Source organism: Loxodonta africana, chromosome 25, assembly GCF_030014295.1.
Source record: "Loxodonta africana isolate mLoxAfr1 chromosome 25, mLoxAfr1.hap2, whole genome shotgun sequence".
Taxonomy (NCBI): domain Eukaryota; kingdom Metazoa; phylum Chordata; class Mammalia; order Proboscidea; family Elephantidae; genus Loxodonta; species Loxodonta africana.
In genome coordinates, this window is record NC_087366.1 from 29,462,194 (window position 1) to 29,477,440 (window position 15,247).

At 39.2% G+C, this 15,247-nt stretch overlaps 1 protein-coding gene across 3 annotated transcripts in view; it reads left to right on the forward strand.

Moving 5' to 3' along the window:
* Nucleotides 1-15,247, forward strand: part of CENPL (centromere protein L) — a 29,081-nt gene that overhangs the window by 2,765 nt on the left and 11,069 nt on the right. For 2 of the 3 annotated variants that reach the window (XM_023549275.2, XM_023549276.2), the window contains 2 exons: nucleotides 5,107-5,283; nucleotides 7,422-7,673. In XM_023549275.2, coding sequence (XP_023405043.1) covers nucleotides 5,110-5,283; nucleotides 7,422-7,673 — 426 coding nt within the window. In that variant the 5' untranslated portion in view covers nucleotides 5,107-5,109. Of the gene's footprint in view, nucleotides 1-3,634; nucleotides 3,925-5,106; nucleotides 5,284-7,421; nucleotides 7,674-15,247 lie in introns of all 3 variants that reach the window. The other variant, XM_064276629.1, reaches the window with a different exon arrangement.

The following is a 15,247-nucleotide window of genomic DNA, read 5'->3' on the forward strand; positions in this document are numbered from 1 at the left end:
TGTTGCCTATAGGACAGGGTAGAACTGCCCGATAGAGTTTCCAAGGAGCGCCTGGCAGGTTTGAATGAAAAAATGAAAGTAGTGCTTTATTGAGTTGCCATCATTCCTGAAGGCAGTGCCGCTGCATTTCCAGATCTGACCCCCTGGCCTGGAACCTTCAAACCCATTCCACAGCAAGCTCTTGTACATAACATTTACATTAGAAAAGTTAACAATTTAGGAAAGCCTGGTGCCTTATTCCCTTTAAGAAAAGGTTGCTCCACAGTTTGCTTCCTCAAGGCAAGATAGCAGGTGAACACAAATGGAAACAAGATGATGGCCAAGAAGATGCCCAGGAAGGTGAATAAGTTCTCCAAAACCCGGACTCTGCAGACTGGGCAGCCTCCTACCACCACGATGGAATTGGTAGGGGACCGGGTGACATCTTGACTATGGATGCTGCCCTTCCCTGCCCCCGTCACCAGTCACCAGAAGTGCAGTTTCTCTGTAGAGATGGATGCAAGAGAGATTGCTGAAGGTTTCCAGTCAAGTATTTATTAGTAACTAGATGCAATTTTTTGGTATAACACATTTCCAGAAGATTGGCCTTCATAGGAATGAGGTGAATTTTAAGGAAAAAAAAATTTCGCTTAAGGAATACTAGAATATGCTTGGCAGTGGAAGAAAAGGATGCTGCAGAGTAGAGATTAGAGATGATAAAGACCCATTGCTGTGGAGTCCGTTCTGACTCATAGCAACCCTATAGGACAGAGTAGAACTGCCCCATAGAGTTTCCAAGGAGTGTCTGGTGGATCTGAATTGCTGACCTTTCAGTTTGGAGCTGTGGCTCCTAACCACTACACCACCAGGGTTTCCAGAGACAATAGAGGGGTGAAGTAAATGTAAGAGGTGGCATTTAAGGGACATGGGAAGGAATACAGGGATTCAGAATATTGGTATATGGATTAGCTGTAGAAAGCAAATAAGACAATCTCTTTATGATTGAAGGAAAATATTGAGACTAATATAATGAGTCAATATATAATTATAGCTTAATTATTGGGCTGGGCAAGATTACACAGTCTTGAGTCAGGAGTGAGAGGTAAAATAGGTATAAATTATGAATCTTTAATCCATGGATGGGGTTATTTCACATTACCTTAATGTTAAATAGTCAAGGGAAATATTTTCTCAAAATCAGCCCTCAGTGCTGAGTCATTTTCTCACCTGAATTGACTGCATAATTAGACTTTAAAATCTTTTTGGAATTCAAAGCATTTCTCTTAAGGTGTCAGATTTAGTAGGGCTTACATTTTTCTTTGCCTTGAAGTTGATACCTATTGAAAGGCAGTGTGACAAATGGATAAGAGCACTTGCTCTGGAATCAGACTGTCTGAGTTCAAACCCTGGCTCTTCTCTCCAGTTGTCTGACTTTGGAAAGTTACTTAATGGCTTTGTCTTCCCATCTGTCAACTGGGAATAGAATAACTCGCTTCATTGGTGTCTTTTGAGGGTTAAGTGAGACACTGTTAAGAGTTTAGAAGAGTACCTAGCCCGTGATGAATATTCAGTAAGTGTTAGTGTTTGTTATTCTAAATAACAAAATTGAAAGAAACATTCTGTGTAGGTGGCACTAATTAAAATTCCCTTTTAAACAGATAATTCAGTATGCAACTAAAGTTAGAATGCTTTAGAGTATTTACATTGTACCACGTAAGTTGTGTGCTATATAATCTTACTCTGGCATTATCTGAGTCTTGAGGACTATATGTTTAATTTATGGAGTTTTGTGTAAAATATAGAGTGTCCTTGTTCAACATTGAAATTTAAATATGGTAATAAATATGATAACTTTTCATTTGTGAAAAGCTTTTTAAAAAAGGTAACTGTGCCAGTACTTGGGAATAATTTTATAATTTTTAAATGAAAATTCTTTTAGATGAAAGCTGTATTTTAATTTTGGAGCTCTGAAATTCTTAGGAGTCCTTGGGTGGTACAAATAGTTAAGTGCTTGCCTACTAACCCGAAGGTTGATGGTTCAAACTGATCCAGAGGTACCTTGGAAGAAAGGCTTGGTGATCTGCTTTGAAAGGTCACAGCCTTGAAAACTATGGAGTGCAGTTTTCTGCATACATGGGATTGCCATGAGTTGAAATCAACTCAACGGCGATTGATAGACAATTGTGAAATAACTTGTTCAGTTGAACCAATACCTTAACAGCTAAATGATATTTAGTATTGTACTAGGGTAATGGAAACCCTCGTGGCGTAGTGGTTAAGTGCTACGGCTGCTAACCAAAAGGTTGGCAGTTTGAATCCGCCAGGCACTCCTTGGAAACTCTACGGGGCAGTTCTACTCTGTCCTATAAGGTCGCTATGAGTCAGAATCCACTCGACGACAGTGGGGTGGTGGTGGTGGTACTAGGGTAATTATACAAAAGAAGGATAATGCGTGGTTTCAGTCAAAGTAGCTTAGTCTTGCTAGGAATACAAGAAATACACACCAAAAATAGTATAAGAAAGTATGTGAATGTAGGCTAGAATGAATGGTACAGACTAGGTGATCAAGGAGACTTGTGTGTGCTGGTGTATTATTAGTCTCCAAAGGTTTTCTAGAATATTCTTGAAGAGTTTCGTTAGAATCATCTAGAGGACTTTTAGGGTTTTTAAAAATATTTACCCCGAGATCTCATTCTACACACATACACACCACACATGTGCACTTACTGCCAGAAGTGAGTCCACTGATACTGACAGAAGTGTATAATGTAGGAGAAAAAGAGATTTAAAACAAAACTACTGATTTTCAAGGAGGTCAAATTCAAGCATGGTCTTTAAAAAAAGTTGCCATCGAGTTGATTCTGACTCATAGTGAGCCTAGAGGACAGGGCAGAACTGTCCCCATAGGGTTTCCAAGGAGCGGCTGGTGGATTTGAACTGCCAGCCTTTTGGTTAGCAGCCGTAGCTCTTAACCACTGTGCCATCAGGGCTCTATGGTCCTAAAAGCCAGCCAGCAGCCCAGTAGCCAGTGCTGTCGAGTCTTAAAGGAGTTGGAATTATAAAAGGGTAACTTCAGCTAGGGAGTATTTTAACTTCAGCTAGGGAATATAGTTGATAAGCAAGAACATGGAGACAATAACGTGTGTGACTTGGGTTGGAAAGGAGAGGCATGAGGATAAAGAGAGGCTAAATTATGAAAGACCTTAAATACCCAGCAGATCAATTTAGAATCACAAAAGGACAAATATTGTATGAGACCTCTACTGTAAAAACTCATGAAAAGGTTTACATACAAAAAGAAACAATCTTTGAATGTTACAAGGGAGGGGAAGGGTAGGGATAGAAAAACACTGAATAGACAAAAAATAAGTAGAAACTTTGGTGAACAGTAAAACAGTACACAATATTGGGGAAGCTGGCACAACCTGTACAAGACAAGGTCATGGTAGCTCCATAGACACATCCAAACTCCCTGAGGGACTGAATTGCTGGGCTGAGGGCTATGGGGACCAGGACCTTGGGGAATATCTAGCTCAATTGGCATAACATAGTTTATAAAGAATATGTTCTACATTCTACTTTGGTGAGTAGTGTCTGGGGTCTTAAAAGCCTGTGAGCAGCCATCTAGGATACTCCACTGGTCTCACCCCTTCAGGATCAAGGAAGAATGAAGAAAACTGAAGATACAAAGGAAAGATTAGCCCAAAGAACTGATGGACCACAACTACCACGGCTTCCACCAAACTGAGTCCAGTACAACAGGATGGTGCCTGGCTACCACCACTGACCGCTCTGACAGGGATCACAATAGAAGGTCCCAGACAGAGCTGGAGAAAAGTGTAGAACAGAACTCTAAAAAAGAAAGACCAAACTTGCTGGCTTGGCAGAGACTGGAGAAACCCTTGAGAGTATGGCCCCCAGGCACTCTTTCAGCTCAGTAATGAGGTCAGTTCTGAGATTCAGCCTTCAGCCAAAGGTTGAACAGGCTCATGGAACAAAACAAGACCAAAGGGGCATACCATCCCTGGGGCAGGGACTAGAGGGCAGGAGGGAACAGGAAAGCCAGTAACGGGGAACCCAGGGTTAAGAAGGGAAAGTGTTGACATGTTGTGGGGTTGTTAACCGGTGTCATGGAACAATGTGTATACTGTTGGATGAGAAACTAGTTTGATCTTTAAACCTTCATCTAAAGTATAATAAAAAGAAAAAATAAAGAATTCACCTTGTCACTTACAGGTTTTTCTATAGGTGACTAACAAAGTGCCATTTCTGGGAAAACAGATTACCCTTAGATATAGAGAACTCTAGTTGCAGTAATAAAAACTGGCCTACTCTTTAGGTAAGCTGTGGCAGCGACAGGTAAACACTGTCTGAAGAGAGTCCTCAGTTAATCAAAGGAGGAAACTGAAGGCAGGGTGTGTAAATATAAGGTCTGCTTAGTCAATAGTGATCTGATTTTCCTAATATGCAAGTAGACAGAAAATACCTATCAGTTAATTTTTCACTGATTAATCTATCAAAAAATGTTGCAATTACTAAGAATCTTTTTGAAACTATGACTATTAAAGCTATAGTTTTTAAACTAAAAAGAACAAACAAACAAACAAACAAAAAAACTGGCCTATTGGCCAGGACTAAGGAAGTACATTTGGGAAGGGATGAGAGACACTTAAAGGAAAAATTCGAAAGAATGTGCTTAGTGACTACATGTTAAAGAAATGAAGGTGAGGGACTACTTACGTGAATTTAGGCTAAATTGGAAAATTGACAGGAAAATTTGAAAGTGGACCAGCTAGTACTGGGCAGTGCTTTGTTTTATTGTACATGAGGTCACCATAAGTTGGGGGCCAACTCAAGGATAGCTAACAAGAACAAGCTTTTGAAAGGAGGAAGAAGGGAAGGAGTTTAACTTAATTTTGAACATAGCATGTTTGAGTTATCTGTAAGATATTCATAAAAATGGCCTGTAGCAAATGAGAAGTACAGAATTTGGTTGAAAACTCAAAACTGGATGGAGGGGGAGAAGGAAAGAGAAACAATTATTTCTCTATAGGAGAGGAATCAGTGAAACTGAACATGAATTAACTTTTTAGTGTTTAGAATTCTTGTTTTTTTTTTTTTATGTAGACCATGGATCCTTATGATGCGTCAGATTTGACTCCTAGACAAAGTGCATCCTCAAGGCTTAAAGATTACTTTATTGGTGCCACCCCTCTGCAGAAACGATTAGAGTCAGTCAGGAAGCAGGCTACATTTGTCTCGACTCCACCTCGAAAGAAAATTCCCCAGTGTTCACAGTTGCAGGTATTCTTTATGTGTTCTTCCATGTTATCCAGCAATCTGTATAAATACTCTAATTTTGGCATTATTTATAGTATTTTTTTTTACACTCTGTTAACATAACAAAGAAAACCCATTCCCAGCTGGGATATTTATAGGATTTTTAGATCTTCTTTAATAAAATAAATGAGGAACAGTTAAAAAAAATTATTTCACATTTTCAAAACCAGTTATACCTGGAATTTACCTGGAATATCTTCATTAAAAATGTGTTTTTTATGACATTGGCATTTTTGAAGAATACAGTCTTCCTCCTCTCCGTTTTAAATATAATAGTCTTCCTTTTGTGTTTGATGTTTCCTCATGGTTAGACTGAAGTTATGTATTCTTGGCTGGAATGATGCGTAGGTGCTGTTGTGTCCTTCTTGGGGAATCACACCTGGTAGCATATAGGTGATGTTAATTTTAATCATCCTGGCAAGGGGTTGCCGGATTTCTCCACTTTGTACTGTATAATTACTGATTGTCCTCCTACCCCTTTTTTACAACTAATAGACAATATGTGGGAAACATTTTAAGATAATGCAAATATCCTCATCAAAATTAGTATCCGTTGATAATTACACTTAGTATCCATTGATAATTACATTTAGTATCCATTGATAATTTTTGTTTGATCTAATCTTTATTGTGATGATTGCATCCCATTGTAAGTCCTTTCCCCTTCTCCAGTCATTCATTCATTTATTTATTGTTTGTATGGACTTAAGGAAGTCCTGGTTTTCAAGGTTTATAATTCATTACTAAATTATTGTGGTGCGTAACACGTCCCAGGTTTGGCTGGTAGCAAAATGCTCTGTTTTGACCTTTCAAAAACAACTCTGGAGACATATAACATTAGTAATTTGTAATTTTATTGAAATACGAAGTAAAATCCTATTCAATATGAGTTTGATGTGTGGTTTTGAGTCACACAAAAAATAAAATAGCTAGGAGCTAATCACCCATACCTTTAGTGTAGCCGTGTTCTCCTGTCAATATTATATACTTTAGTATCTCTTGGGGTATGAGAAAATGTTTATGAAATCTTAAAGAAATATTACTAATGCTAGTAAGGAAAGTGATCTTAACCAGAAAACAGAAGTTTTATATAAATTAAAAATTGGAATGTCTAATTCAGTGCCTCCTCATGCCTATGATATGAATAATTTTGCTGTACTTTTCAATGGTAATAAGAAAAGTATTTACAATTTTTAATGAATGCTGTAGCCACAATAAACTTTTTTGTTAAGTAGACAACTGTAGTGAAAGTTTCAAGCCTTCAGAAGATAGCTTGAGTATACACTCATAGGAAAATTCAATTTGGGAGAAAACCAGGAGCCTATGTAAAGACTCTCAACAATGCCATGGGGCCAGTACAAATGAAGCGGCTTTGCTTTTGATGGTGCCTGTGGTCGTAATAGAGCATGGCAAAAAATACTTCCAAGTATTTGATTATTTAATCTATTGAATTAGGCATTGTTACATATTAAGAGTGAATTTATTGTCAAACAATTTTTTAATTATCCAATTAAAGCTAATCAAATTAGATACTTTGAGAGTAGTTACTATTTTTGAAATCTATAATTTGAAGTTGCTAAAAGTGAAATGTGAATGTTCATCCAATAAGTATTTATTGAACCTGTTCTAGATGACATGGTTCTAGGTGCTAGGGATGTAGTGATGAACAAAATACCAAAATCCCTAGTCTCATTAAGCTCATACTCTAGTAGGGAAGAAAGACAGTAAAAATCAGACAAATACATAATGTCAGGTAGGTGTCACTGTTTTAAAGAAAAATAAAGGAGGGTAAGAGAACGTAGAGTGACAGGGTTGGAGTGGGTGTAGGTGTTACTTTAGATAGGGTGGCCTCTTGGGTGATATTTGGGCAGAGACCTGAATGAAGTGGAGGAACATGCCATGTGAACAGGTCAGGGGAGAGTGTTCCAAAAGGAAGGTACAGCAGATGCACAGGGCTCGTCATGGATCTGCAAGGAATCCTCTATGGCTGGAGTGCAAAGATCAGGTGCCCAGTAATAGATTCATTTTAAAGTTTATACTGTGATTAAATTCTTATTTACTCATTTTTCTAATCTTAAACTTCTTTTATCTTGATTTTTTAGGAAGATGTTGATCCTCAAAAGGTTGCATTCCTTCTGCATAAGCAATGGACTTTATATAGTTTAACTCCCTTATATAAATTCTCCTATACTAACCTCAAAGAGTATTCTAGACTCCTAAGTGCATTTATTACTGCTGAAAAGCAAAAAGGTCTTGCCGTGGAAGTGGGAGAAGACTTCAACATCAAAGTGATTTTCTCTACCCTCCTAGGAATGAAGGGAACGCAAAAGGACTCTGAAGCATTTCTTGTCCAGGTATTGTACATAAGGAATACTGGCTTCCTAGGGGAAAAGAATATACATTTTCTTGGTTTGGAAATTGTGATATTTTCTTACAGTTTTTAAATTCCTAAGCTTGTGGTTTATAACCTATTTTATGTTTGACCAAATTATAGTAATTAGATGTGGCCAATTAAAAATTTTTTTTTTTCTTGCCTAATTATAATATAACCATGTTTATTGTAGAAAGGAGCCTCAGGGAGGTGCAAGCAGATAATGCACTTGACTGCTAATCAAAAGATTGGAGGTTTGAGTCTGCCCAGAGTTGCCTCAGAAGAAAGGCCTGTGGTCTACTTCTGATAAATCAGCGCGTTAAAGCCCTGTGGAGCACATTTCTACTCTTGTCACACATGGGGTCTCCATGAATCGGAATGGACTCAGACTGCAACTAGTTTTTATTGCAGAAAACTTAGAAAATACATAAAAGTACAAAGAAAGTTAAAAACCACAGGTTAACGTTTTTGTGTTTATCTGTTTGGCTCTCTGTATCTATACATTCTTAAGATTGAGGTCATACTGTCCACGCTTTTGCATTATGGCATTTTTTCTAATCAATATTGTAAGATAATTATTAATCTCATTAAGAATTATACATTTTTGTAGGTATTAAAAAATTTTTTTTTTATTTTTTATTTTATCTTTGCATAATTCTGTGGGTTTTACTAGGATTAAATTCCTTCTGTTGTTAATTTCCAGTTTTGTTCCAATGTGATCAGAGGCTATTTTGTATGGTTTCAGTCTTTTTAAATTTATTGAGACTTAACATATGTGACCTAACTTAGGTCTATCCTGGAGAATGACCCATGTGCACTGGAGAAGAATGTGTAGTCTTCTTTTGTCGAGTGGACCATTCTATATGTGTCTCTTAGGTCTAGTTGGTTTATAGTGTTCTCCAAGTTCTCTTTTACACCTATTCCTCACTCATCGAATCCCTCGTTATATGACATTTTGCATTTATGACAATAGTAAAAAATCTACTATCTGACTGTTTTGCACATTAATGAGGAGCCAAGAGGGGGAAGATGTGGAGGAGGGCGAGGTGTGTGAGACGGAGCAAGGCCTCACAGACTGCCATTGGTTCGTATTACCCAAGTCGGGTGGAGGAGCCAGGCCGGACCCACAGTGAGCTTGGGGCAGGTGGGCAGCATCCAGGAAGCAGGGGTGGCTGGGCCATGAGGAGGCGGCACAAACAGGGGCCTCAAGAGTTGAGTGAGGGGCTCAGAAATCTCTTTTTCCAAAGAGGACTCTCTGCCACCTCTGCAGCCTTTGCTGGGCCCAGGTAGCTGGGCCTCACCTGCCTGCATGTGTGGGAGTCGCTCACCACCAAGGCCCGTCTCCCAGGCCAGCAGACTAGTAAGGTGGAGAGGTGAGGCACGGGGGTTCAGCAGAAGCCTGGAACGCAGCCAGGTAATGATGCTGGAGCACAACAAGTTGATGATGGACCCCTGCTGCTCTGGAGGTGGTGGACAACCCCAGACCACCACCACCCTCCTCAACCCCAACCCACATGGGCTCAATGGTGGTGGTGAAAGGGGGCCCCCTGTGCTATGCACATTCTGAGACATGTTAAAGGTACCTGATGGCTGGTGAGCAACCGAGGGGACACTAGTGCTGAAGATGGGGCATAGCCCCCACTCTTACATAATGCCAATTTGCATATAACGACCTGGACTTTGGAATCTAACCATGTCAATAAGTGAGGAGTAGGTGCACTTTATTGATCCTCTGTCTAGATATATATATATATTTAATTATCATTTTTTTATTGTGCTTTAAGTGAAAGTTAACAGTTCAAGTTAGTTTCTTATACAAAAATTTATACACATTCTTTATGTGACCCTAGTTGCTCTCCCTATAATGTGACAGCACACTCCCCCTTTCCACCTCGGATTTCCTGTGCCCATTCAACCAGCCCCTGTCCCTTTCTGCCTTCTCATCTCACCTCTGGACATGAGCTGCCCATTTAGTCTCATGTATCTATTTTAGCTAAGAAGCACACTCTTCACGAGTATCATTTTATGTCTTACAGTCCGTAAAACCCACTGCTGTTGAGTCGATTCCGACTCATAGTGACCCTCTAGGGCAGAGTAGAACTGCCCCATGGGGTTTCCAAGGAGCGCCTGGCGGATTTGAACTGCTGACCTTTTGTTAGCAGCTGTAGCACTTAACCACTGTGCCACCAGGGTTTCCCGTATAGTCCATAGTCCAGTCTAATCTTTGTCCAAAGAGTTGGCTTCAGGAATGGTTCTAGCTTTGGGCTAACAGAGTGTTTGGGGGCCATGTCTTCTGGGGTCCCTCCAGTCTCAGTCAGACCATTAAGTCTGGTCTTTTTACTAGAATTTGAGTTCTGCACCCAGCTTTTCTCCTGCTCCATCATGGACTCTCTGTTGTGTTCCCTGTCAGGGGAGTCAGTAGTGGTAGCTGGGCACCATCTAGTTCTTCTGGACTTGGGCTGATGGAGTCTCTGGTTTATGTGGCCCTTTCTGTCTTTTGGGGTAATATTTTCCTTGTGTCTTTGTTGTTCTTCGTTATCCTTTGCTCCAGGGTGGGTTGGGACCGATTGATGCATCTTAAATGGCCGCTTGCTAGCTTTTAATACCCAAGATGCCACTCACCAAAGTGGGCTGCAGAACATTTTCTTAATAAACTTTGTTATGCCAGTAGTCCTAGATATCCCCTGAAACCATGGTCCCCAGATCCCCGTCCCCGTTACTCTGTCCCTCAAAGTGTTTGGTTGTATTCAGGAAACTTCTATCTGGATGTTTTATCCATTATTGAAAGTCTCCAACTATAATTGTAGAACTGTTTATTTCTCCCTTTAATTCTGTAAATGTTTATTTCATGTATTTTGGGGCTCTGTTGATGGGTGTATACACGTATACACACAAACACATAAAATCTTGGTGAACTGACCCTTTTATCATTACATGATGTTCTTCTTTGTCTCTTGTAACAGATTTTAACTTACAGTCTATTTTGTCTGATCTTAGTGTAGCCACCCTGCTCTCTTTGTGTTACTATTTGCATGGAATGTGTATTTTTTCCATGCTTTCACTTTGAACCAATTTGTGTCTTTGGATCTAAAGTAGGTCTCTTGAAAAGAGCATATAGTTGGATTATGTTTTCTTGTCCATTCTGCCAATCTCTGTGTTTTGATTGAAAAGCTTAATCTATTTATATTTAAAGTAAGTAACAATAAGGAAGAATTTACTTCTGTCATTCTGCTATTTGTTTTTTGCATGTCTTACACTTTTTTGAGGGCCTTGGTAGCTCAGTAGTTAAGAGCTAAGGTTGCTAACCAAAAGGTCAGGAGTTTGAATCCACCAGCCACTCCCTGGAAACCCGGTGGGGCTCTTCTACCCTGTCCTATAGGGTTGCTGTGAGTCGGAATTGACTCAATAGCAATGGGTATACCTGTTTGTTCGTCATTTCTTCCAATACTGCCTGTTTTGGTGTTCAGTTGAATTTTTGTAGTGAATCGTTTTGATTCCCTTCTTATTTCCTTTTTTGTCTCTTTTTTTAGATATCTTCTTTGTGATTACCATGGGGATTATGTTTAACATCCTAAATTTACAACAGCCTAATTTATACCCAACTTAAATTCATGCTAACCTAAATAACATATAAAAACTCTGTTCCAGTACTTCTGCCCACCCTTTCTGTTTATACCGTGTGCCTTATAGCACAAGTTTATAATTATTTTTATGCATTGGACTTAAATAAATCATGTAGGACATAACAATTAGAGTTGCAAACTAAAAATACTATAAGGTAATAAGACATTACCTTTACTGAAGAACTTATTTTTTTTCTTTATGTGGCTTTGAGTTACTGTCCAGTGTCATTTCATTCAACCTGAAGGACTCCCTTTAGCATTTTTTATAGGGTAGGTCTCATGGAAATGAACTCCTTGAGCTATTGTTTAACTGGGAATTTTGTAGGTTAACCCTCACTTAATGTTTTTTTTTATTTTAATTTTTTATTGTAGTAAGTATGTATAAGAAACAGAACACATGCCATTTCTACAGTCTTCACATGTACAGTTCAATAACGTTAATTATGTTCATCATGTTGTCCAACTATCACTGTTAATCATTCTTGAATTTTTCCATCACCCTCAACAGATCATGTCCCCTACGCATTGTGTCGTCTTTTACTCCCCTCCCTTTCACCTACTCCTTTTAACCATGAATAAACTTTGGTCTCTATACATTTGCCTGTTCTAGATATTTCATACAATTGGGATCATACAATATTTGGCCTTTTCTGACTGACTTATTTTACTCAGCATAAGGCCCTCATTTTTGGAGGATAGTTTTGCCAGATATAGAATTCTTGGTTCACAGTTCTTTTCTTTTAGAGCTTTAAATGTGTCTTCCTACCATCTTCTGGCCTCTATGGTTTCTGAGGAGTTAATTAGAGATTTATCTTATTGAGGATCCCTTGTATGTGATGATTTGCTTCTCTCTTGCTACTTTCAAGAATCTTTATGTTTGGTTTTCAAGGGTCTGACTATAATGTATCTTGGTGTGTATCTAGAAGTTTGTTCAGCTTCTTGTATGTGTAGATTTTTTTTTTTTTTTTTTGTCAAATTTGAGATATTTTTGGTCATTATTTCTTCAAATATTCTTTTTGCCCCTTTCATTCTCCTGCTTTTGAGGCTCCTATGATGCATTGTTGGTCTGCTTGATTGTATCCCACAAGTCCCTTATGCCCTGTACTCTTTTCTTTATTCTTTTTTTCTCTTGGCTCCTCAAAACTCAGTACTTTTCAATTGTTCTGTTTTTAAGTTTGCTAATTCTTTCTTCTGCCTGCTAAAATCTGCTGTTGAACCCTTCCAGTGAATTTTTCATTTAAGTTGTGCTTTTCAGCTTCAGTATTTCTGTTTGGTTCCTTTTTATAATTTCTATCTATCTCCTTATTGATATTCTCATTTTGTTCATGTATGATTTTCCTGATCTCCTTTAGTTCTTTGTCCATGTGTTCCTTTAGATCTTTGAGAATATTTAATGCTATTGTTTTAACGTTTTTAGTAATTTCATTATCTGGGCTTCTACAGAGATGATTCCTGTTGCTTTATTTTGTTCTTTTGAATAGGCCATTCTTTCCTGTTTTTTAGTATGCCTTGTGATTCTTTTGTTGAGAATGTGACATTTGCATATTATAATGTGGTGACTCTGGAAATCAGATTCTACCCCTTTCCTAGAGTTTGTTGGTTTTTTTTTTCTTTATATCTTTTTTTTTTATATAATTTTATTGTGCTTTAAGTGAAAGTTTACAAATCAAATCAGTCTCTCACATAAAAACTTGTATATACCTTGCTACATACTCCCAATTACTCTCTCCCCAATAAGACAGCCCGCTCCCTCCCTCCACACTCTCTTTTCGTGTGCATTTTGCCAGTTTCTAACCTCCTCTACCCTCCCATCTCCCCTCCAGGTAGGCGATGCCAACATAGTCTCAAGTGTCTGCCTGATCCAAGTAGCTTACTCCTCACCAGCATCCCTCTCCTACCCATTGTCCAGTCCAATCCATGTCCAACCAGTTGGCTTCTGGAATGGTTCCTGTCCTGGGCCAACAGAAGGTCTGAGGGCCATGACCACTGGGGTCCTTCTAGTCTCAGTCAGACCATTAAGTCTGATCTTTTTATGAGAATTTGGGGTCTGCATCCCCCTGTTCCCCTGCTCCCTCAGGGGTCCTCCGTGGTTTTTTTTTTTTTTTTCCATTGATAAAGGTGATAGGAGTCCATTTGTTTAGTGACTTCCCCTATTTTTGCAAGGACTGCCTTCCTGATTATGTGCAGACACTTAAGTCTTTATTCTTTAGATTGTGTTCAGCTAGTATTCTGACAGAGATTTCCTTGATCACCAGGGAAAAACACACTTCTCCTAGTTTTTGCAGATTGGCTTTGCACTGGGCACTCCTTCAACTCTTAAGCTAGTTTTACACTAAGCTGCCATGTATCTGTCAGTTTGTCATACTGTGGGGGCTTATGTGTTGCTGTGATGCTGGAAGCTATGCCACTGGTATTCAGATACCAGCAGGGTTACCCCTGGAGGACAGGTTTCAGCTGAGCTTCCGGACTAAGACAGACTAAGAAGAAGGACCCAGCAGTCTACTTCTGGAAAGCATTAGCCAATGAAAACCTTATGAATAGCAGTGAAACATTGTCTGATTGGACAATGAATAAGGAAGACTGAAGAACAATTGACGCCTTTGAATTGTGGTGTTGGCGAAGAATATTGAATATACCATGGACTCCCAAAAGAACGAACATATCTGTCTTGGAAGAAGTACAACCAGAATGCTCCTTAGAGGCAAGGATGGAGAGACTGTGTCTTACATACTTTGCACATGTTGTCAGGAGGGATCAGTCCCTGGAGAAGGACATCATGCTTGGCAGAGTATAGGGTGAGTGGAAAAGAGGTAGACCCTCAATGAGGCGGATTGACACAGTGGCTGCAACAATGATTGTAAGGATGGCGCGGCACCGGGCAGTGTTTCGTTCTGTTGTGCATAGGGTCGCTATGAGTCAGAACTGACTCAACGGCATCTAACAACAATAACAACTGGGATCAGCTTGAGGTGAAAGCATAGGGTCTTCCCAGGTATTTTCTAGCATGTGTCTTCCTCTGGGCGCACATGTGGCTTTCTCAGTTCCCCTGTATACATGGTGCTTTTGAATGCCCTCATTTCCCAGAGAAACTCCTCTTGGTTTCTTATTGTAGTCATTAGGCCTTTATTATGCCTTAATTGCACCCTTTAGCCCTAGATGGCTACAGGAGTTTACAGCCTTTGGGTATTGCCTGCTGTCCCTTTGCCCTGCATGTGCTCCAGGACAAATAGAGTTGAGTGCTTTGCATCAGTTCTTCAGGCAACCCCCAGACAGGTTAGAACAGACACCTACAATACTTTGCGAATTAAGTCTGTTCTGCTCCGTCTAGAGCCAGAGACCAGGTTTCCTCCTGGGAATGCGGGCCGCTGTAGCTTTAAGATGGCACTAAGCCAGAGAGGGCGTGGGGCGCAGCACATAGCAAACCAAAGCTTTTCTACTGTTTCGAGGTTGCGTGTTTCTTTTTCTTTTTTTTAAATTGAAAAATTTTTTTAATATTTTAAATTTTTTAAAGTTAAATCTATTTTAAATATTTAAATTTAAATATATATCACAAAACATTTGCCATTTCAGCAGTCTTCACATATATAGCTCAGTGACAATGTGTTCATCATTTTCAACCATCATCATTAACCATTCCGTCACCCTTAACAGAAGCTCAGTGTACCCTAAGCGTTGTGTCTTCCTTTCTCCTCCCTCCCCCATCCCTGTAGCCACTAGTGAACTTTGATCTCTTCACATGTGCTTATTCTAGATATTTCATCTAAGGAGCATCATACAATATTTGTCCTTTTGTGACTGACTTATTTCACTTAGCATGTTTTCAGGATTCAGCCATATTTTAACATATAAACCAAAAACCAAACCCAGTGCTGTTGAGTCGATTCCGACTCATGGCATATATCAGGACTTTATTTCTCTTCATGTATGAGTAATA